The sequence below is a fragment of the Dermacentor variabilis genome, chromosome 5 (assembly GCF_050947875.1).
Source record: "Dermacentor variabilis isolate Ectoservices chromosome 5, ASM5094787v1, whole genome shotgun sequence".
In the NCBI taxonomy this organism is placed as follows: domain Eukaryota; kingdom Metazoa; phylum Arthropoda; class Arachnida; order Ixodida; family Ixodidae; genus Dermacentor; species Dermacentor variabilis.
In genome coordinates, this window is record NC_134572.1 from 3906515 (window position 1) to 3931632 (window position 25118).

Below are 25118 nucleotides of genomic sequence, written 5' to 3' on the forward strand. Positions count from 1 at the left end.
TTCAAGTAGGGCCGAGAGGACAGCGGGTCCGGTCCTATCCTTTGGTGCCTTTCTGTGAGGAGGCAAAGCTGCGAAAACAAAGGATATCATCAAAATGCATCCCATAAACAGCATTATGCAACAGCGGTACATGCCACGAACGACTTTCTAAATGTCTTTTCACTTTTCTGTCGAAAGCACCGCTTGTTACATTCGTTACACGCTTAGAACTCCTGTAGAGCGACAAAATGTCATTTTCGGTCAGGGTCACTAATTTTTCGTGCCCGGCGCCCTTGTTCTCATATATATAAATATATATATATATATATATATATATATATATAAGTTACGTAGCAACAGCTTAAGAACGACCCCTCCCCCACCTCCTACCGAGAGATGAATATGGAACACGCTGAAAAATTGAACAACTTACGTCTGAAGGAAAACACTGTGGGCGCCGCATTTGGCTTTAGTTTTTTCCATCCGTCTGCTCTGTTTTGCTCGAAGCTGTCCTCTTCGATATGAGCCTGCGCGTTCATAGAAAGTCGTAAAATTTATTTCCTTCGCAAGATATGACCAGTGTTCACACGCCTACAATTGCTGTGTTTCGTACGTTCCTAAACATTTTCCGAACTTTACTGCCACTGCTACATTTAAAACCGCACTATTATGTTGCGCAAACAATTCCGCACGTGCGAGTAACGTCCAAGTAACGTTAATTAGCAATGGTTATACTACAGGGTGCCAGAACACTGTCGAACTTTGGGCGCAACATTTTTTTCCAACCAGCTTTTTCCTGGTTGTCCTGCACCGTCCGGAAGGGCGAGATGAACGACTCAAATTGATTCGCCTGCAGCACCGAATAGCTGAAAAACATCAACGAACGCGCAACACACCACGCCATAAACAACACAGACGCGCACATAGGTTTTCGGAACATGACGGAGACAGTCGAGATGTTATTTTTTGTAAACACTTTAATGTTACTGCTACTAGTTTGCTTAACTGGTAATCTACTTGACAGCCCAATGTTAACTACCAGGAAACATTATACGCAATCTACTTCGATCATCACTAACGCTTAAGAAAGTCCACGTCGGAAAAATAATTCCCACGAAGCGCCTCAGTACTCACACTGCATATGCACGAGGTGCTCGTGGGCTGCCATTTGTCCCGCTTGATCCTTGCAGTCCACAAAATTCCACAATCCATCCATTTCTCGGTCAATGCCCCATAATGGGTAGGAGCCAGATATCTGATAGGAAACAACTACCTTGTTCTGCTGCCTATGCAGCTGCTACATAGCGTGGCACCTGGTGTAATAATACGCAAATGAAATGGGAAGGGCGCACGTATTGACGCTATGCGACGCGAATCTCACATCGCGTTACATGTGGTACGGTACGATAATAATGATGATTATGATTATGATGATTTATTGGCATCCAATTTTAAACGGGCGGTGACAGTCCCCTAGCCTGCTTGATTCGATCAGGAATACCATATATGTTTTTCATTCTAGCATTTCTATACATCACCTTAATATTCTCCTCAAGACATCCGACCATTCCTGGGCCCCATTGTGGGCCTGACGGTAGCTGCGGCGGACAACATCGCCAACCGAAACGGCTATTGGAGTGAGCCCGAAGCAGCTTACGCTCTAAAACTGTACCAACGGTCACCCGCTGTTCACGACACTGGAAAAATTCGGTCAAACTTTTCAGCTTATAGATGCCTGGAGTCCTAAAGGTGATCTTCGTGTTCAGGCTAGAGACTGACAGCCCGACGTTCGAGCAGAGCTGGCATATTATCCTAGTGCAAGTAGCGTCAAAGGACTAATTCCAAGACTGTCAAGATGGAACAGAGTCAGGATAACATGACGAAGAGTTAGACAAATATTCGCATTGCAGTGGCGTTCAGGGCGGACGAAACTTGCTCGAATGGTGGAAGGCTGGCACACAAAAATTCGCTAGACTGTCTTCAGTTACCAAAAGTATTCTTGATATAGCAGCCACAAGCGGGCGCAACGAAGAAAATTTCACTGCAACTGGTCACATTATTCAAGAGCGGATGACGTTCCTAAAGGCAGAGTAGTTAGACGATTTTGTGTTTCTGCACAAAAATGTGTGGATTTTAGGCGGCAGCTAATAACGCCTGGAACGGCCTTGTGTGGGACCATTTTATTGCAAGAACAAAAATGAAACAAACTTCAAACGCGTTCTTAGTGTACTGAAATAGTGGGGTAGCAAATAAATTTTGGAATATTCATTCACAAATTAACTTGCGTGCTAGAGCATGGTGCAACTCGCTATTTTCATCTATTTCTTCATCCTTTTTTTCAAGCGAGTGGAATAATTAGTTGACATAGTTTATCACATAACTAGTCCAATAAAAATAAATTTACACATTGAAATGTACGTCTATGGTTTTTTAATGAATACTTTAAGCCAACGTGAATGCTGCGAAATCACACAACGTCGGTGAAACGGATTCGAAAACTAAAGCCCCACAAAGAAAAATTTAGGCTCTCACTGCAGTTTTCTATTGAATGAAACGTTCCACATTTAATGATGAAACCCCCGTATTGACTGTCTGGCCGTTGTTTTTATAACACTGCGCGAGTTTCCTGGTATTAGCGTGAACAAACAAGCATCACACTTCAACTTTATGAAAAAAAGAAGTAAACCTACTCCGCTGTCTCTAGCGATGTAGGGCACTCGACAGCCTTTAAACGGATGTGGAGAGGGCCAGCATTGCGAATCACGGAGGCCTGAATTGTCGACTGAAATTCTGACGCCATTAAAACGAAGCCCAATAGAGCAACAGAAATTGCATGTTCCACGTGACAATATGATTGGACATGAGCATCACCTTTGCCTGTCTTTATTTTTTGTTAATGGAGCTAGAACTTCTAGGGACAGTGTATTATGAAATTCTGAAAGCCAATGCAGCACGGTACTTAAATTTTTATTCCCCACCAAGTCTATTGGCTCCAGTTCAAGCAATGGTTAGCTGCGATTCAAGAGTGAAATGAAGTGGCTGTTGGTTTGCGTAAAACCAGTCACCTGTGTTTTCGCTTATTTGGAAAATGTGGTACGGTTGTTAATAACACACTTTAACGCACGGAAACAATAAACATATGATGCAATTGGTTCTATCTTTCTAGAATTCGTTTTTGTCAGCAGCAACTTGCACGGAAAGCCTGATGCAGTGAACTGTGCCTCTTGCAAATTTATGCCTGCGCCAAGCACCTTCACAATAACCGAGAACTGTGCCATGCTTCCTTTAGACTGAAGGACTAGTGGGCCGAACCGAGCGGGGCAGTGACCGAATCTTTCGGGCCTGGGCCGGGTGCTGGCCATGTTTGACACCACCGGCCTCGTCTCGGGCGGGTCAGCACATGGCACTTTCGGGTTCCGGTGGAGCGTGGGTTAGAAATGATCCGTACATTGCTCTCTCAGAGGCTTCAGAAGTGATTCAAAGTAGCCATATAACTCCGATCATTGCCTGACTCGGCTGCCGCCAGGAGGCTGTGGGTGTTGGCTTCCACTGAGCGCGAACAGCGTGTACACTGTGATCATCGCAGACTGCGTGATGACCAGGTGGTTGCCGAGTCCAGCAGTAAGCGGTGTTAGTTCCTCCAAATCACTTTTCGAGCCACTGGTGTCACGGCGCGTACGCGCGCAGTCCCGTGGCCCTTCTCTTATTTGAGGCTCTGCTATTACAGCAGGGAAAAAGAAATACACAGAACAATGTAGCGCGCTTAAAACGACTGAATTGGATATTTTAGGATGCAATAACAACTTGCACCTCGAAAGACATGCCCTTAATTTAGAAATGTAGGGGTGGATTAGCTAATGTATAATGAGCGAGGTAATTAACCCACAAACCTTATTCTGGTGATAGAAGAGCGCAGCAGGCTGGATGCCGCAGGTCTCCTAATCGTATATTGCACAAGTTTTTTTTTTTAAAGAAAGCTCGGCTAAAATTAGATGGTACTCCATTGATATATCAGCCGACGTATACCGACGCAGCAGCAGGATCCACGCCATACACCGGTTGTAAAGGGAGGTTTATTATACAAACAAAGCTTATCTTTATATGTGCGCCGAAGACAGAGGCAAGCGCAATAGACGAAAAGGTAGCCATCGGGTGTTTATTCACTAGCAGTTAAATTACGCATCACACACTTGCACACATCTGCACACAACTCGTACGTTTGCATATACACCTACGATGCCCAACTAGCTAGCTGATCACTTAGAAGTGATAATACTCGTTATGTGACCATGAAAGCAAACAGATAACAGAATCAAATAAAGTAGGTATCTCTTCTGTGTGTAAAATTTACTGTACAAAAAGGAAACATCAAAAGATCACATTCTTTCACGAGAGGCACACGAGCTCCTAAAGGCACGCGTCACAATCTTTCGCGCAACAAAACACATCGAAAAGCAGTTTCGATACTCTACAGTCAAACGGTTACTTGAAAGCTGTAGTCGGTGGCGAGTTCTTTCGTTGGTGAACCTAGGCATGTCGAGCGCTAAAGCATGATACCAATGAATGAAGTAGTCACCAATAACCACCCTTTGAAGCACCGTAGCCGCCGCCGCCTCCCTTGGATCCTCTTTGGCCGCCGCCACCGTGATGCGCTCCTCCAAAGGCAGCTTTGCCGGTGCCAGAGCCATGCGTACCAGATCCGGGATAGCCCCCCGCTCCACCGTAGCCACCGGTGTAACTGCCACGGTGGCCTTCGGGAGGTCCACCTCCGTAGCTGCTACCGTAACCTCCGGCGAGAGCACCACCATTTGCTCCAGCTCCTCCATAGCCATCCTTCACACTGAGCCCACCGTGATGTCCTCCATCGAATACGCCCTTGCCGATGTAACCTGAGGATCCGTAACTGCCCTTTCCTCCACCGAGGCTGCCTCCAAGACCACTTCCAGCATTGTGGTGATTTGTACCAGCACCGAGTCCACCACCTCCGTGGTGCACGCCGTTCGACAGACCTGTGCCATAGCTTCCGTGGTGGTTACCCCCCAGACCAGCGGACACAGCTGGGCCCACGCTTGCATATCCGCCCGACGACGGTCCGTATGCGGAGGGTCCTCCTCCGTATCCTCCGCCGGACAAACCTCCTCCGTATCCTCCGCCGGACAAACCTCCCCCGTATCCTCCGCCGGACGAACCTCCTCCGTATCCTCCGCCGGAAGAACCTCCTGCGTATCCTCCGCCGGACGAACCTCCTCCGTATCCTCCACTGGACAAACCTCCTCCGTATCCTCCACCGGACGAACCTCCTCCGTACCCTCCGCTGGACGGCGCTCCTCCGTATCCTCCGCCGGAAGGCACAAACCCGCCGGCTGAGGTCCCACGAGGGAAGCCCCCGCCCTCGCTGTCGGATAGTGGCACTTTCAGAACAATAATCTTGGCCGGTACGGTCACCGCGTTGCCCGCGATTCCGCCAGGAACAGCTCCAGTGGTGCTTCCTCCTCTGCCAGCTCCAGCGCCACCAGCGTATCCTACTCCAACGAGTCCGGCACCGGTAATTCCTCCTTCGTTGCCGTAGCCCCCTAGTCCAGCGCCAGTGAGCCTAACGCCTCCAATGCCACCACTCGGTCCAGCAGCGCCGAAGAGCGACGCGCCACTGTACCGGCTTCCGGAATGCTTATTAGCCTTAGACTTTGCGTATCCCGAAAGGCCGCCCTGTGCTCCGCCATAACTGCTACCGGTGCCGTCGCCACCGTAGCCACCAGTACTGCCGCTGTATCCACCTGCTGCCCTTCCGTAGCTTGAACCTCCGCCGTATCCTCCGACGGGCGCGAAGCCCCCGCCAGAGTAGCCACCATGGTGGCCTGCACCGCCTAGGCTGTAGCCGCCGGAGGAGTAGCCATATCCGTGAGCCGTCTTTGCAGCGCCTCCCGCAGCAGGGCCGGCGCCTCCGAGACCGCCGCCGTAGCCATCAGCGTGATGGCCGCCGATGCTGTCAACGCCGTAGCCGCCAGCAGAAGAACCATAGCCAGCAGCTCCGTAGCCGCCAAGGGATCCGCCGGCGTATCCGCCTCCCGAGTAGCCTCCGCCGCCAGCACCAATGCTACCCGCCAGGGCAGCGCCCACCAGGGCAGACAGCAGCGCGAGTGCAGCGTGCTGCGAGTACAGAGGGCGGGTTACAGTTGGCCCGAATACCGTAAGCACTCTGCCGGTAGCGCCGCTCGCGCGTATAGCAACGGCACGGGGCGTTTCTTACGGTAGCAGCTCGAAGAAAAACTGGCCCTGTGCCGCGCAGTACGTATGCGAATGCCGGGGTGAGGTTGCTTCAGATGGTTACATGGCCAGCCCAGCTCAGTTTGTTCTGATTTCTATTTTGTGGTTGCAAGATTTGTTTAGCGCTTCTTTTAGAAATATAAATATAGAAAATAGAAATCAGCTTCAATAAACAAGTTTCAAGGCTACGCCTAGCCGGTTTCCCTTCAGTCTTGACCTCAAGCGCTTGCGATAAGCTTCTTCAAAAGATCAAACAGTCAAGAGAGGGCACTAACACAAGAAAGCCAATTGATAGGAAGAGATTACATGTGATTCCTTATTGGCACAGGGTGTCCCACAACCTCAAGAAGGTGGCACAAAGGCACAGTATCAATCTTCTCTTCAGTGCACCATGTAAGTTGGCCAAGATATGCCCTATGATGACGAAAGCAAAACCCGAACCATGCTCTAAGAAACATGCAGCGCAGTACACTGCTTGCAAAAGTAATGTCGTATATGAGATACCCCTAAGTTGCCAACAGGTTTATATCGGTCAAACCGGACGGTGTTTTAATGAAAGGGCGCGTGAGCACAATTGGGCCGTAAATAACAATGCGGGGGGCCATCTGGCAGAACACTGTAAACGTCACAATTGTTGTCCGTATCTTCGCGACACCAGGTTTCTGGCACGGTCTAGAGATACACTAGAACGGGAGATATTTGAAGCTTTCTACATTGCAAAGGCCGAGGGCACGTGTATTAGTTGCCCTTCAGTGACGCTTACCGAAAAAGAGATAGGTTTTCTAATGAGATAGGGAGGTCGTGATGTCACGATGGGCCATTCTTGGTTGCATCTATTTAAAGTCCTGTTTCTTCAAAAAAAAACATTTAGTTGGAAGTAGCGCCTTGTCCGTCGTACATGTTGTTCTTTTAGTCCGCGTCTTCGTAGCGCTCTTTTCATCAACTATGCAAAACCAACTCGCCCACATCAAGCTTCTGCTGCTTCAGATCTTTTCTTTCTTCTTTTCTTTCTTTTTTTAACGTGAATCTCCACAGTGTTTTTGCCAGCTAGATTAGCAGTATTGTGTGTCGGAGAATATCGGCATGGGGTAAACTGCGTGCTGAAAGTCTGGCGGCGCTGGCCTTTTTTACATGCGATCATGAACCACGTGGCGGTCTGTGATGGAATGTGCGATGAAGAATATCGGCTTTTCCATGAAGTGCACCATGTTTTTGCGGTGTGGTAAAGTGTGCGGCGAAAAACAGCGACGATATCGGCTCATCTTTGCATAGGGAAACGGACCACATTGCGTGTGTGTGTGCGTGTGTTCATGCCACGCGAGTAGCAATGCGAGACGAATGTGAGACTGTGAATATGTGTTGCATGAAATAAGGCCACTCTTAGAGATAAGGCGCCGTTAGAACTTCAGGACATGTAATTATTGAACAGGTGAGAATGAATGAGGTGCGATTGCTAGTAATAATAATATTTGGGGTTTTACGTGCCAAAACCACTTTCTGATTATGAGGCACGCCATAGTGGGGGACTCCGGAAATTTTTGACCACCTGGGGTTCTTTAACGTGCACCTAAATCTAAGCACACGGGTGTTTTCGCATTTCGCCCCCATCGAAATGCGGCCGCCGTGACCGGGATTCGATCCCGCGACCTCGTGCTCAGCAGCCCAACACCATAGCCACTGAGCAACCACGGCGGGTGCGATTGCTAGTGAGCGCATGTGTGTAGGTGTCACCTGCGCTGTGTGCCCAAAAAAAAGAAGAAAAGGAAAAAGAAACCTTCGTGTGAGCATAATCTATCGGCTGAAAGGTATGACTATAAATGAGCCCTTAGCATGTTTTGACCACTGCCGAAGCATGCACGTATACATTTCACCACAAGGAATGCGCTGAAATTGTCACGTTTTGGCGCAGATCTCACGGATATTAAGTAAAACAAAACTTTGAATTGAGCGGAAGATCGCTCAAAGATAGTCGCTGAACGAAGAAGTGATGGACAAGTGCGTGCTCCTGCCCGACAATGTGATCGGAACGAAGCAGCTAATAAGCGGACCAGACGCGTGCATTCCAGTACTGCCCTCGCAGGCTACAAGAGAAACAAGCGCAGCAAGTCTCATCATTGAGCCTTTCGGGTAGTCTGGGTCCTAAACTTGGTATTTGATATAATCAGCGCCGATGCATAGGCCTATTAGCTACTTCAGCCGAAAGTGCCAGCACGCGTTCGTTAATGTGAATAGGAAACGGTGTGAAACGCCTTGAAGTAGCGAATATTATATGTGCGGTCAGCAAGGAGTCGGTCGATCAAAATCAGACCCCGGTGGTGATTTTGAGACGGCACCATCACGAACGACAGGTGCGTCAGGGGACGCGAAGGAATTTCAAAAAGCGCCTGCTACGTTTCTGGACTCCGCAGCTGACAGTGCTTTCGGAAAGCGGAAGCGCGCCAGAGGCCGCCACGTCGCGCAGCGCTCGTGGAGCAGCACTCACCTAATCGGCAGTGCCGTCATAACCGCTGGAACGTCGCCAGCAGTGCAGACACACGTGCAGGACCAGTGTGGTGCCGACTCCTCCGATGCGCAGTGGCGGCGGCCTGTTTCTTCGTTGCGGAAGCGAGAGGAGCAGAATGCGGTCGCTCCTATACCGAGAACCGGTTACGCGAGCGGAAGCGGGCCGCTCCCACCGTCTGCCAGAGCATTCTCACGGGAACGAGCACGCGGCTTTGTATACGCATGTTTCCGCAGGCTACAGTGCTTTGGCGCGTCGCATCACAATGCCCGTGCTCCGACAAAAGACTTCCGTGCGGAGTTGGCAACAGTTCACTGTAGGTAGTTTGGCACGCAACACGGCCGCGCTTTTTAGGCGCACTCGACCGTCATTGTTCCGAGCCATTGCGACTGCACATAATGCACAAGACAGCCGACGAGTACACAGCCTATTCAGCGCAGCCAACAGACAGCTGCGCTTCTCATCTGTTGGTTGCCATCTTGGGCTATGGCTTCTTTAGACCTACCCGGATCCTGTCTCACAAAAACGTGCTAATTCATCGGGCGTTCCTTATACAATTTGTCAACGGCATACGACGCTGCACCCCAGGCGCTAAATGAAGCCCCTGCCGATCAGCACGAAACGATTATCCCGCTTCCTTCGGTATATACGTGTTCAACTACACGTATGGTTCACCGACCATTTACGTGCGCGATCTTGTTGCATGTAAGTAGGCGCAACCCAACGAGCTTCGCGTAGCCTTCTTGTATGCGTTCGAAGGTATGGCCATCGACGGCGGTAAGTTGACAGAGCGTCTGGCTTGAGTGTTGTTTATAGCAGGCAGTGACCTCTGCCCTGCAATCTAACAGCGCGTGCTTAGGAGGAACTGGCGAGAAGAGTGGCTTTTTATATCCCGGGAGATACAATAGCCCTTTAGATGCTAGTCGTCGCAAGGGGAGGAAGAACGTCGAAATAGCAGCCAATTACTCCCCCAAGCGGATGGTGGAAGATGAAGGCTTCCTTGACCGTGTTCGTGAGTGCATGTTGGTATTGCTAGTAGCTACTCCTTTCCATCTGTTGTGAGCATTACATATTGGTTCATTTTGTTTATAGCATAAAACTGCTCTGTATTTCCACTGTCTCCTTGGAGGTTAAAAGGAAGAGAGAGAAAATGACGTGTCCTTCATTCTGATTTACAAGTGAGACCTGCAAACGACCCCTGGAATTAATCTCTGTCAGCGGATTGTTGTTAATCTAGTGCCGATAGCACACTCTAAACTATATATACTTGCGTAATGCTTTATAACGAGGCAAGCGTATAAGACATCGTAGCCGCTGTTGATTTTCCCGTAGCTGTAATCAGACATGTACCATAGGGAAAATTCGCGGGCATAATTGTAAAGGTATGCCATCCCGTAAAGGAATCGCGAACAAGTTGTGAATAATCCTCGAATGTATTTGGAAACAATGCAAGTAAACAGCTACTACAGACGTCACTGGGCGTCCTTTACTCCGCATCATTTCTATAACCCTTCACTATAATCAGCCTAAAACCAATATAACCATTCGCACTTTGCTGCGAGGTCCTCCGGCTGAGAAGGAATATAAGACTTGTAGTACCTTAATTGCAATACGCGTCCTTGAAAAGGTAGCGACACCAATATATACAGCGTGTTTCAGTGAACACTTTCAAAAATCATTAAGAGCTGCCTGTGGCCGATATCACAATTCTAGTTCACGAGCTGGTCTACTCGAAGCGGCGGAAAATACTTGCAGAAAAAATTGAGATGCAAAAGCGACTAATTAATAAACATTCATTAATGAAGTTTCTAACTAATTGCATTATGGCCCATATTGCAATTTACAAATTCTAGCCATGGAGTTCTCAAGGCGGATCTACTTGGAATGAATTCTCTGGACGACACCAGTTTAGAGATATAAATTCCCGAACTTCGCGGAGAAATGCATTGGCGTTCCAGTTAATTTGTTAACAAAACGTCGTTTCATGCACTGCAGCACACAAGTAACTGGAACGCCAATGCATTTCTACGCAAAGTTTGGGAATTTACATCTCGAAAGTGGTGTCGTCCTGAGAATTCGTTCCAAGTGTATCCGCCTTGCGAAGATCACTGCTAGAATTTGTAAATTGCAATATAGGTCATAAGATAATGACATAAAACGGAATTAGTGAATTCGTGCTAATTAGCCTATTTTGCATTTCTATTTCTTCTTTGCGAGGAGTGTCGAGCAGACGGGCATATATATATATATATATATATATATATATGGGGTGTTTTCGCGAATACTTTCAATACTTTTGAAAGGTTGCCTGTGGCAGATAGCTCAATTCTAGTGGATGAGCCCGTCTGCTCGAAGCGGCGGACGCTATATATATACATATATATATATATATATATATATATATATATATATATATATATATATATATATATATATATATATATATATATATATATATATATATATATATATATATATATACGAATTCTACATGCGCACATTTCTTGTTGCTCGAAACGTTTAATCATAAAATTCTTTACGAGGAAAGAATACCTAATTGAAGATGGAAAATGTGTCATAAGGTTAACATCTGATGAGCACAGTTCACGAATATGATGGAAGCTGTGCAGAAGTTACGAGCAGGCATACTTGCTTACAATCCTTAATTTGATCCTAATTTGCCGTTTTATATGGGAGAGATTTTACGTCAGTGATATTTCCAGCGCTTCATGGGAAAAAGAAACACCGTAGAAGAACAGAAAAGGGGACAGGACAGAATGGACGTTGGACGTTGGAGCTAATTTTATTGCATTCGAAAATTGCACCGTAAGAAGGGCTACCGCAAGGTACTCAACCACACACACACACACAAGAAAAAAAAACATAGCACATATGTCTTGTCTTTGTTGTTTAACCAAATATATCGCTGCTAAAGCGCTTAGTGCGCATTCCAGTATTTCAGTATGTTTTCCTTATGATACATGTGGAAATTAAACAGAACTTATGTGAAAGCCATACAGGTTCCGGAAGAAATATGCGGTAAACACAATGAAATCATATGGAACACATGAAAGTGCGCACGAAACGTTTCAGCAGAGATTTGACATTCAAAAGAAAGATTTCAAACAGTAAGTGTGTGTCATATGCTTCCCAGTGTCTTAGGCATAATGAGAGTTATTCAGCGTATGGTATTGACCTTCAGCATAGAGCGTTACCCTAAGATTAAAGAAAACAAGCTTTATGTGAAGGAGTTTAGAAGAGTTCTTTGAATGAAGCAAAGAACGCAGTCGGAGCTCCTCTACTTTGTCCTGCACCCTCTTGAGCCGCGAAGCTTTATTAGCGTCTTCCGTGAACATTCTGGGCCGATCCTGCAGAATGGATTCATGTACCACTGCCCGAATAAAGAAGTAGAGGCAAGAATTGAGGAAGTAGGCAACAAAAGCACTCGAGTGTGGAGAAAGTAAAAGGCAACAAAATGGGACCAGAGCCTGCTTTGAGCGAGAAGGAGCATCGAGTTATATAAACGTGAAGAGGAGGCAAAGAAAGTTTCGTGAACGTAGAAGAACGCTTCGCTTGTATCACACGCGGGCCGTCCGCCGATCGGTTATTCCCTCTCGTTGTTGGGCGGCACACTTCCAGGGGCGGTTCTGCATTGGATGATTTACTAAACCCACGTGCCATATTCTGTGACGTCGCAGGCAGTTCATCTTGTACAGCGGCCTTTGCGCGTGCGACATTGGCTTTCTGACTGGAAGCGGGGCTCTCTTTAGACGAAGGGCGCGCGTGCCTGTTTTTTTTTTCTTTTGAAATTTTACCTGCTTTCCCGGTTGAGCAGTCATTTCGGTTTTTACAGGCACGATTGTCACCGCGTGGTCTACGCGCTCACTTTTGTGTCAATTCATAAGTGCCAGTTGATTTCTTCATCAAAGCGTGGATTCTTGGCAGAAGCAACAACCAGAGTTCATGAAACCGTCCATATGACAAAGCGTAAGCACCAGCAAGTCCTTCAGGGAAAGGAGGGGCAGGCCACTCCTCTAGATCCGACAGTGCCTGCGGGTCCTCATTCGCGTTCGTGGAGCGCTACTTTTTGCTAGTATTCCCTTAAAGAAAAGTCATGAGCAATTTTGGTTATGGTGCCACTCAAAGCAAAGAGTGACAGCCTATGTCTATACTAACTGGTGGATTTAGTTCGAAATATTTGCTTCTTAAGTAACATTCATCATAAAATATTTGCTTGGTAAAAAGCGTTACTCGTACGCTTGACACAGGCTTACTTAGGATTTCGTTTTCTCTTGAAGCGCACCTCAAGGAAAGTGCAGTAACTCAAGTCAACCTCCGCCTGTATTACTTCATTGCTGTATACACCCAAAAAAGAAACAACGCTCGAAGTCTGTTGTTAGACGGTAAGTTGTACCTTGCTGTTCGCGTTTTGAGAGCGCGATCAAACACGGCAAGCGAGCTGAATGGAGCAACCGAGATGGCAACCGGGCGTAGAAACAACGACAACCTCCCGCGCGTGTTTCGAGTCTACGTGCGGCTTTCAAGCGTCCAGATGCGGCGTTACCCTAGCAACCTAAAGATCTGCTCACTGTGTTATCAAAATTCTTGTATTCCGCACGTGCCGGATTTAATGCGCTGAAATTTCGACGAAACTGATTGGCGCTTCATGTCCAATATTTTTTCCCACTTCTTCTTATTGTTTTCACGTCAAATACTCAAGGACATCTCAGCTTAATGTCAATAAAACAGACCGCGCAAATTCCCATATATTTGGCTCAACCCGGGGCCGTTCATCATGCGAATTGGTCGGAGAAAGAATTTGCTCCTCGCTAATCAGTCATGCTCAACTGACACTATGCGGACAGCACAGCGAAATTACTATGAGTAATTCGCACATGCAACATGTGTGCGAATACAGGGAGTGTGAGGCGATCTGTGGGGGAGGGGGGGGGAAGCAGCACGAGCGGGACGACCCTGTGGACGCCTGCTTTCTTTGCTGCCGCTTACGGACGAACTGCGATGAATGACTTCTCATTGCTCGTCATTCCCGATCCGAGTCGTTGTATCGTACACAAAGACCACCTTCTCGCATCCAATACAAAGTTGCTTGGAAATTGCCACCGGCATCGTGTCACTGAAGCTATGGAAATGACTCGTTAAAAACCATTGTTAGTCATCGTCGCGGTAAGGCGGATTGGTACGTTCGACTACAAGTGAGGTGGGAGTTCGTGGTGGGACAAAACGCAGCTTTGCCTAGGAAGCAGAAACTCCGTCACAGAGCGCAGTACTCTGGTAAGTCGCTTACTGTTTCTTTTTTTCTAGAGATAGATTTCTACCGTCGCACTGAATCAGCGGTAGTGAATGCCTGACTACTCTCGACCCCGCTCGCACTCACCATGATCAAGTGGGCGTGTTGCTCTCAGGCGCGGCTGCAACGGCTACAGCAACCCCTCGAGTGTTCTCCATGGGCCGCCGCCAGAGGCTTATATACCCGGCACTCATCCGAAGACACTTTCCACGCTGCATCTCGCTCGCCTCGCTAATCGCGCCATCGCGTTTCCCTTTCTATCGTCCGGCCGCCACGTTAGCCGCTCCTCTCGGCCTTCTCGCTGTTCGTCCGGGCGTCTTCGGTTGCCTCGGTGACTCTCCGCCTCAAGATTCTCCGCGCTTACGCACACTGCGCAGCCCACCCACAAGAAGGTTAGCCGTATTAAGTGGGTCACCTTCGGAGCGTAAATTTCTGCTGAGCAATTACCAACCCCCGTCTTGTATTCCGTTCGGCCACACCACGGCTGACAGGAGAACGTCGCGGCGCCCGGACACTCTCTCGCTCATGCTTTTTTTTTTTTTTCGTCCCGCGTGTTTCATTCGACGCCCACCTTCGAGCGTGCCTCCAACACTGCACGCTCTTCCATCAGCGTCTCGGACGACCATCTTGGACACGTGTGGCCGCTGCACAATGAGTGGCGCCGCGCGATAATGAGCGCATCTTTTCGGTTCGTTTTGTCTCCCGGTTGGCGGCGCAACGTGTTCCTCTACTGTTGACCATGGCCCGATGGCATGCGGCAGAGAGGCTCATAAAATCAACCTTGCATGCTACGCATATGATTCGCCATTAGGCTAGAAATTGTGGGCACGAAATTTAGCAACATTAAACGAAATTAGCCTCGCTCAGTCGCTCACATGAAGGAAGAGCTCAAGTTAATAATACGATCATAAAAGGAGCATCATACGAAAGACTCGACGTGGCCAGTGACGACCAAACCTTAGTACCGAACGATGCAGAAAAAAAAAATGTCGGATTTGCCCTTAGTAATCGAAAAATTACGGATGAGAAAACCATTGCTATGAGAATTAAAGGGACACTTTAGCGGTGGAACACGTTTCGCGGCATGCATTCCATTGCTTGATTAATTTATTGATCGACCGGCCAATGAATCGACGGTGTTTAGGACCCAAAAGCAACACAGCGCGTCGCTTCTTGGATGAGCGTTCGTTCCGCCATATCTGAGTGATGTTCAAGCTTAGACACTGAAGACCTTTCGGACGCTTCAGTGATTTCCGTGTTGCCAGTGGCGAACATAATTTCCATTATCGGGCCGCGTGCGAAGATGTCTGTGTGAGTTTGCGCCGTATACAGGAAAAGACGAAGAGAGACCGGGAGGTTAGATATTGCACAGACCGGTTGGATACCCTGTGCTAAGGTAAGAGGGTAAACGGAATTAAGGACTATAGAAGGAGAAAAGCGCGCCGCGCGTTGTGGAGGCAGGCCTCAGCTCGACAAGAATGAACCCGCCGATGCGATTCAAAGGCGTCCGTCTGTCAAGTCTTCGCTTTTTGACCAACCTTTCTAGCTTCCGGTTCTTTGCGTAACCTTGTAAATAAGCGCGATTTTTTTATTCTACATGATCTCCAATATCTGCCCGGGCTCTCTTCAGCGATCGACCCGATCCATCTGCTGGCCGCCGGGCCTGGGAATCTGGAAGACGCTCTAACGGGGGCTCCGGATTACGACGGACGTTATGTCATCCCTCAAACATCACAACATCAACAAGGACTGTGTTATCTAAGAAGACCCCGACGTGAAATAATTTCAGGGTGACCTGTCTACAGTAAAGCCCATGTCTATATGTACAGCCCAGCGTGACGCTTGGCTAATGAAATGTTCAGCACCCGCCCTGGGTGCCGCTAACCCTATAGTGACGCAACCGGGTATTACACCTTGCCGGTGTGGCGTTGGCGGAAAGTTGCACATGCCTCTCGCGACACATATTGTGCTGCCATGAAGGAGGAAGTTGGCCGTTAAGGTAGGGAAGAAGTGCTTCGCACGGCGTTCATTTTGATCGAAGCCTTTTTTGCCTGTTCCCAACACATTTTAGGTATTGCTTTCTGGCTGCTTGTTTCGCACAACTGACCCCTACTGGACATAGTGCAAACATGCACTAGATTTAATGCACGACCGAGGCGGCCGGGAGCGGCTGGTGATGTATGTAATTGCGGGCACGAGCTCCAACACCAACACGCCGCCGTTGGCCTGGCGTCATCGTCATTCAATCAACTTCGTGCCATTGCGATCATTCTTTATTTCTGATGTAATCGTCATCCTTCCGCCGTCTTCACTCTGTAGTCAACGCGTTCTTATATTGTCATCATACCGCCGTCGTCATTCCATCATTGTGATTGCGTCGTCGCCATACAGTCGTCGTCATTCTAGCGTCGTCACACCATTGTCGTCGCGCCGTCGTGCAGTCGTAGTCCTACACTTGCCATCATTCCGGCTCGCCATTCCATTGTCATAATCAGTCCAGCTTCGTCATCTCATTGTAGACGTGCCGTCGTCGTCATACAGTCACCATCGTCGACGTTGCTTGATTGTAGTCATTCTGTCGTTGTCATTCCAGCGTCGCCACGAGGCCACCGTGGTCGTGTGGTGGTCGTCGTGCCGCCGTGGGCGTTCCATCGTCGTCATGCCATTGTCATCCTATCGTTGTCACACCATCTTCACTGTTCAGGCATCGTCATTTCTTCGTCGTCATGCGTGTGATGCGCACGTACGATCGAGCGTCCCAATTTTATCGAGGCGGTTCCACGTTGAAAATGTGTCCAAATTTATCGAGACAGAGAAGGTGGGGGGGGGGGAGGGTCCCCTTTATTGGATCTTGGAGAGATTTGTCTGGCGGTACGTGTAGCATGCTACATCAGAAGGGCAGGATGAAAAATGAATTTCTATACAGAGTTACAGACAGTGCACCCTCCACCCCCCCGCCCCCGACGCAGGCATAAAACATATACAAAACACACTAAAATACTTTACAATCTGAAGTATATCTCATTGAAACCAGTGTCTCTGACGAAGTTTAAGAGTGCCTGACAAGTGGTTGCTAAACAGTTACAGCGTTCTTCGCAAACAGCGATGAAAGCTAACTGGCATTAGCGAATTACCGCAGCGCGTCGGTTACGGATATATTTTAACGCGAAAGCCTTAAAGGGCAACTGCGGTGATTTTTTGATGTCAACGGATATCGATGAAATTCGCTGGGTACGTTCCTCTGAACATTTCCGTCGTGTCTTAAAAAAAAAAGCAGGTTTGTGAGTTGCGCAGATTTTTTACAAATAAATTTAATTAATTGCCTCGAACACCCTACCTTGCCTCCTCCTCAGTTACAAGCCACATTGTGCATGACGTCAGGAATGTTCCCTGCTGAGCATGCCGGGATCGTGCAGACGAGCGACGAGAGCGTCGTGGAGTCGACGATCGTGAGCTAGTGCGTGGCGTGAGAAGTTGCCTTCGCGAGCAGTTGCGTTCCCTGCAGACGCGTAAGAGATGTGAGGCGAGTGGTGTTGCGTTGTTGGCTGCACGAACTTCAGCCGGAGCCATCCGCACACACAGTTTGTGCCGACGCCTATCGCGTTAAGCCTAGGTTAAGCCTATATGTCACAGCCGCGTATAGTTCATGCGTCTGTTGCTGGCGGAGCTGAGCTATTGACCTGAAACTTATTAAACCATCAGGATGATGAAAACTCCTTCTCTAGTTCAGTTTTGCCCATACCGATTTGAAATAAACCATTCCACATACAAAAAGCGAGAAGCGACGATATGGAGAAGTATCGACATCGGTAGGTCGCCGTTTTCGACAGAAAGCTGCCCGCTGCACTCACCGGCACTGCCCTAAATTAATTTCGACTACGAATAGGGGTGTATTTTTACGTATTGTCATGCCGACCCATTATTTAGCTTCCGAGATGCACTGGTTGCCGCGTATCCCAAATAGGCTGCAAGCGTAGGCCCCTTCGATACAGCAGCGCAAACAGCCGCCTCGTTCAACTGCCAACGATGTCTATACTGGCATCGGCGTTCCCGCGAGAAAACTACGCGTTCTCTAAATGAACCATCACACGCGCAAAATCCTCATCTATGTCCACTTTACGTAACATATTGCGTGGTCAAGAGAATACGAAGAATGATAAGGCGCCCCCCCCCCTCCCCCCCAGCATAACGCTCCCGTAGTACAGTCTCCCGCTCGATGTTTTCGAAGGTGCGTGGTCGCTCATAGCGCGATTCAGAGTGATGCAATCGTGCTTACATGTACAAAATCCGCCTGCTTCGATATGTTCTGTCATTAATTGATGTCAACGATGAGCGCTAGCATTATATGTCAAGCGAAGTGGTCGCTGTACCTGCCGATGTAAACAAATGCACCGGTCGGTGCTTTGGGCTGTCAGCGGCGTTCTTGCGGGATACAAATGCGGAAAGTCGTGCTCCGTCTGTTACAGTGAGCATGCGAAGCGCTTCCCTGAAAATGGATAAAACACGTAATATAGCAAGCAGCACGTATAAAATTAGTGGTTTCGGCGACCCTTTGTCGGAGTTGTCGGACGATCTCGCCGCTGCCACCAGTTGTAAAGGTTGACGGTCGTAGAGAGGAACTTGGGAAGAACTAGGCGTACACGATTTATTTACATATATTTACATTAGAACAAGCTACATTCGACAGTCTAGCGTGGCTCCCAAATGGGGCACGCAAGACGAAGCATACAGCATGCGAGCACACAGCTCACGATCACGAGCACACCTAGCAGCCGACAAACAGCCGCTTATAAACACTCCGTGTTCCCTAGATCCCTAGGTGAGGGAAACGTTCGAGTCATCGTAGCCGGCCCGCCTTTGAGGGAAGGGGGGAGGGGGTTTACACGCACACATTCCGCACAGGTTTCACTGCCCCCTTCGAGGTGAGACGAGCCCCGCGGAAATCGGTGCTTAGGTGTTGAAAGGCGTGTCTTATTACCCGAGCTGACCCCCGCAGCGTGGCCGCCGGTTGTCCATTGTCTTGTGTCCTGTAGTCGCCACGAGTGTCAGCAGAATGTGACGAATCCTGGGGCCCACGTACCGCAAAGCACCCTTTTGTTAGGGAAGCTCTTCTTGCTGCTGAGAGACCATGAAGACCCGGCAAATCAACCAACAATACGTTGGGCGCCAAACGTGGCCAGCCCTGCTGCCGTCGCCGATTCTCCGAACGAGGCGCATGGTGGATTAACGCTGTCGTCCTCGCTCGTTCTCTGAAGGGCGCCGCCACCGCGGGTCGATTGAAGCACCTGCAGCGGGCTGAGATAGTTTTGCAGAGCAGTACCCCTGCAGGCCGATCCTAACACCTTGGTTTTCATGTTGCAGCACGATATGTAGCGCATGGGCGCTGGCTCTCGTGGTGGCGGGTCGAATGCCAACGGCTATTCGTGGCTATCGAATTCGTTGGAATCATACCTGTCAATATTTGACAGATCCGAAGGGCTGGTGCAGCTGACATTGTCAACCGAAGATTCGGCGCGCTCACGATTCTGTCAGCCAACGTGCCTTTGCGCTTTCTTGCTTATTTAAAATTATTTTCGAATTTGCGAAACAATTCTACTATCAGACGCGTGACAGCGGGGTCTCGGGGACCTAAATATTCTATTACCTTGACATGGTAAAAAAATTGCCGAAGTTATGTGGCTCGTTCCAATGACTCATACCGGAAAAACGTGGCGACTAGTGCAGTGGAACAAAAATATCATCATGAGCAATAGCTCATATCCCGTAAGCAAGCAAATATGCAATGGCTGAACATGAATGAAAAAAGAACGAAGGAAAGAAAGAACGTAAGAAGGGACGAAAGAACGAAGGAGAAAGCAAAGAGAGAACGAAAGAACCTTTAGGTAGTGCAATAGGTGCTCGCATGTGTCGTTGAGGCGGTCGACCTACAGCGCCATACGTTTTCTTCACACTGCGGCTCGTTATGTCTTGCAAGTCTGGAACCTCCGATGTATAACTTAATGCATTACTACGTGTGCAGCAGGCTCCCGGCTTCACGTGTTGGAGCAGTGTAACATGCTGCCAAACTTTATTATTTCTATGTTCTGCAATACATGCAGATACAGAACAAAAGATGCACAACGTGATCGGAGATGGAAGGGAGCTCAGCTAGGCTGCGTTGACTTTTCGTCGTCGTTCTCTTATTCGCCTTACCGTAACCATACATATCAAATGAATCAGATCAATATATATACAGCAGCTTCACATCCAAGCATGGACAAACATGCGTGCGAAAACGTTTACTTTGCTTCTTGAAGTATCAGCCTGAGTCCGGCCTTAGTCGGGAAATATATAGGAGAGAGGCGGGAGAAGTGGTACAGCACCGTTATGTGTAACACCGTTTGAATTACGAAGTCAAAGGAAACCGACATATAGTTTCCATAGTAATCTTTCGACGCTTTGTCCTGGAGATGTACAGATGAAGGTAAAATCTCATTTTAGACTTCGCAAAGTTACTACTCTTCGTTATGATGCCACTTTCAAGCCAAAGAGCACGGCAAGTTTGCAGATGAATAAAAATCTTGAGATCTTCCATTTCTGGACAACCTTCTGCCACTGCGCTCTTAAACTAAATCGATGACTCTTCCACATAAAAACTGATTCTGCTCTTTTCTGTGCGTCTTACATAAATTGTACAGCACAACAGAGAGATCAGTTGGACACTTACATGACGACTAGTGTGCAACGTGCCTTGGGTAAAATTTCAATCACAAACATGCTCTTTATAATCAATTATTTTTTCTTGGATATTTCTAACTTTCTCCTAGATCATTCTTAGAACAGAATTGTGAGATGAGATATACTACGGGATAAGAAAACTGGCCAAATAGTTGTGGCAAGGAAATGAAAACGTTCAATAGACGGTTCAACTCCAATTCCTTGACATCAGAATTGAATCAGCTGGAGGGTAACTTAACGCTCCTCAACAGTAAACGGCAGAGCTTCCCAGCAATCAGCTCTGAAGTGGCACCAGTGAAGGTTAAACACACACACACACACACACACACACACACACACACACACACACACACACACACACACACACACACACACACACACACACACACACACACACACACACACACACACACACACACACACGCACACATATACTCTCTCATAAACATCGTTCTTTTCCTTTCTCTTAACGTTACGGATAACATATTTCGTTCCATCGCTCTTTGCGCGCTCCTTAATTTTTTCTCGAGCTTCATTGTTTACCTCCAAGTTTCTTCCGCCATGTTAGCACCGGTAGAGTGCATATTATAGGTTGGATTGCGCAACATTTTGACGAGACACACAGAAGAGAAACACACACCACAGAGCGCTACTTGCAACAATAGTTTTATTCCTTTGTCCGGGGAATAAATACAGGAAGACACTCAAACGGGGAGAGTGAAAAAAACTTTACAAACAGGCCTGGTCATCCGCCAATGACAAGCCAGCTTTGTCACGTGGTCAATTTTGCTGCGCGTGTGGGAAGTATATGCGTAAGCATGCCATCCGTCTCCCTTAGTCCAAAAGAATTGGATTTCCTCACGCGCTAATCTGAAATTTTGTATCCTGGATCCTTTTTTTTGCGATGTCGAGTACAGCAAAATTGACCACGTGACATGGCATTGGTGGATGGCCCTGTTTGTAAAGTTTTTCTCGCTTTCCCCCTTAGAGTATCTTCCTGTATTTATTCCACTGACAAAGGAATGAAACTATTGTTGCAAGTAGCGCTGTGTGGTGTGTATTTCTCTTCTGTGTGTCTCGTCAAAATGTTGCGCAATCCAACCTCTAATATGCTATACCAGCACGCCAGTCTTCAACCTTGGTAGAATGCAATGATTATACTTTTTTTTTTCAACGACAGTGGTAAGATCCCAATCTGGATGCCTGCCGTATGCACTCCAACCCATTTTTATTAGTAAGATCTTGATGAGGGCTAGTTGTTTCATATTTAGAACTGAAGTTGAACAGCGCGAATAAGACAAGGACACGAGGAATCAAATACCACAGACAAGCACTATAAGCATATTTTGTAAATTTCCATCTCATGATCAGGGTCCCCTGTGAGTAATTGACCTAGGTAAACGTATTCCTTCGCTCACTCTAGAGTCTGACTGGTGATCCGGAACTCTTGTTCCCTTGCCAGGCTGTTGAGCATTACCTTTGTCTTCTGCATATTAATATTCGACCTCACTCTTACACTTTCTCTGTTAAGGTCGTCAATCATTTGTTGCAATTCGTCCCCCCCCCCTTCCCCAGTGTTGCTGAACAGGACAATGTCATCTGCGCACCGAAGGTTGCTAAGATATTCGCTGTTGATCCTTACTCATAAGCCTTCCCAGTTTAATAGCTTAAATACTTGTTTCAAGCATGCAGTGAATAGCACTGAAGAGATTGTGACTCCTTGTCTGACCCCTTGCTTTATAGGTATCTTCCTACTTTCCTTGCGGAGAATTGAGGTAGCTGTGGAATCTCTGTAGATAATTTCCAAGAAATTTACGTATTAGTCAATGCCTCCATGACTGCTGGTATCTCTACTGAATAAAATGCATTTTCATAATCTACAAAAGCCATATAGAAAGATTGATTCTACTCGGAATATTTCGGAATTACGTGATTGATGACATGGATCTGATCCATTGTAGGATATCCCTTCCTGAAGTCAGCCTGTTCTATTGTTTGACTGAAGTCAAGTGTTGCCCTGTACCTATTGGAAATTATTTTGGTGAATGTTTTATGCAATCGTGAAGGCAACCATACAACTTAACCAACCCGCCCAACTTGCTGCACTCGTCGCTCAAAGCAGGCTAATGGGCCTATAATTCTTCAATTCTTTAACGTCTCCCATCTTGCTGATTAATATAATGCTGGCATTCTTCCAGCTCTTTGGTACACTTGAAGTCTTGACGCTGTGCATAACGGGTCGCAAGCATTTCAAGTATAACATCGCTTATCTGGTGCCTAATCGAGCACCCTTTCCGCACGCCTAACTCTCATGAATATACCAAGTCATCTATACAAATAAAGTTCGCAAACGTACGTTGCTTTTATTTTCTTTCTTGCAATATTCGGGCTAGCTTACCTTTTCCTAAAGAGAAGCTTTGATGGTCTCTTCCCTTCCCCCTCCCCCCCCCCCCCTTGTTTGTGTCCAACCAATTCTATAAACGCCATCGGCTAGCTGCGAGTTCACTAAATTTGCACCACACATCCTGAACTCCTTCCGCACCCTTAATTCTCATGAATGTCTCATCATCCCCGGTCGACCATGGCGTTTCACTAAAGCTACGCCACATGTGTTCTTAGTTGACTAGAGTGACCTATGACATATATATGCATATAGCAGGTAGCAATTTAAATGCGCGGGAATCTTTAGCACGGGGTCTTGGGCGGGCGGTAGACCACTTGCGTTTGACAGATAACTGGGAAAACGTATTCTGAACTACTATCCCATCAAAAAGAGGCAATTGACATCATAAGACGTGTATAACAGAAGCCAGAGAAGACCGCCTCTCTCAGTAGTAAAAGGCGCCCCTTCACAAGAACCAAATATGAAAAAGAAGAAACAACCTGAAACTACAGGCACGTAGTAATCTGCAGAAGAAACGTTGGTGGTACATCGAGCCTGATGACTGGCGAATTTTATGCTATCAGCAACTATATTATGGTTACGGCGTAATTAACAATGATACACTGAGCTTCATTTCCTCTCCTACCAACGAACGTATTATCGCGAAAATAATGAAAATAGCATTTTCGCAGAAAACTTTGGAAATGTAAACTGATTTATTGGTTTTCTTCTGCATCTTTTTAAGAAATGGAGTGTCAGTACAAGCAGATAAGTGTACCGCCTATTACAGATTTAGCCTGCTGTCTTCGAAGTATTCTTTAAAAATGTATAGTAAGTATTCTGTAGCAATAAGCATTTTGTAATGGAGCAAAATGTATTTTCAGAATTTGCAGTCGTTCAAGTGGCGCCGTCCTTACTGTATGTGACACGAAGAGAACGACGCGAAGAGTACGTGTGTACGTAGGTGAGTATACCAGCCAAGCCGAGTGTATTAGCATATGTACTTAGCATTTGCTGTTCCCAGTTAATTAATTCAACTCGATTTAAAGTGTACCATTTGTAGAAAGTATCGCTACATACTTTTTACGCTGTACATAACATAATAACAAAGGCAGACAGTGAGCAATGGCCAGTCATCTTGTTACATTTGACGTGATTGACAGATTCCAAATCAAGTGGTCTGGCAGACAATCGGCAGGCATATCACGTAACACAAATGCTATTTTATTTTCTCCTACTTAGCTTCAACCCATCGTGAATTATATCAGTGGGAGAGGAGTTCTACCAGGGCCTCCCCCACCCCCTCAATACGTTTATTCTAGCCATGAAACTCCCGCTTAACGCTATATGGCAGCGTTTCGTGTAGCGCCCGCAGAAGGGAGGGCATCGGAGCGCACAGCGGGCGAATGCCATGGCCGTTCTGTGCGTACGCATCAATGAATGAATTCCGGGGTTTCACGTGCCAAAACCTCGATTTGATTGTGAGGAACGCCGTTGTGGTGGACTCCGAATTAATTTTGACCACCAGGGGATTTTTAACGTGTCTCCAATGCACCGGACACGGGCGTAGTGGTACTTCGTCCCCGTCGAAATGCGCCCGCCGCGGCCAGGATTTCACACCACGAGCTCGTGCTGAGCAGCGCCACACCATAGCCGCCAAACCACCGTGGCGGGTCTGTGCGTACGCCGACTACTGAGCAAGGGGTCGACTGCCATTATGGGCGCGTGAACACTCTCCGCGCAGCGTACAAGTTGCCGCCCCGCTTCTGTACAGTGCACAAAAATTAAAGCTCGAACAATTTCGAAAGTACTCCAATGCGTTGTTTCGTTTTCACGTTCACCTGCATTTGTAACAGCGGCTACTTCGTGCTTCATCATGCTTAGAAGCCGGCTACAGAGCGATTACGGGTGGGACTTCCATGCAATAGGCGCAAAACGCATTCGTGTCCCGTTCGTGTTTCAATTTT

General features: G+C 47.6%; 2 protein-coding genes across 2 annotated transcripts in view; one reads left to right on the forward strand and one right to left on the reverse strand.

The window, feature by feature from the left end:
- Nucleotides 1-25118, forward strand: part of LOC142582179 (alpha-(1,6)-fucosyltransferase-like) — a 241443-nt gene that overhangs the window by 106476 nt on the left and 109849 nt on the right. The window lies entirely within an intron of this gene.
- On the reverse strand, nt 4116-7451 carry LOC142582075 (uncharacterized). The gene is made up of 2 exons (XM_075691488.1): nt 7392-7451; nt 4116-6126 (listed from the first exon to the last, which is right to left on the reverse strand). Exons 1-2 carry the CDS (start codon nt 7449-7451, stop codon nt 4552-4554), a joined length of 1635 nt encoding a protein of 544 aa, XP_075547603.1. The 3' UTR covers nt 4116-4551.

Excerpts from the sequence above, each read along its gene's own strand:
- LOC142582075 (XM_075691488.1), bottom strand. The coding sequence starts at position 7,451 with ATGGTGCACTTCATGGAAAAGCCGATATTCTTCATCGCACATTCCATC. Across the intron at positions 6,127-7,391 it reads ATTCCATCACAGACCGCCAC|CACGCTGCACTCGCGCTGCT; the intron begins GTGGTTCATGAT and ends CTGTACTCGCAG.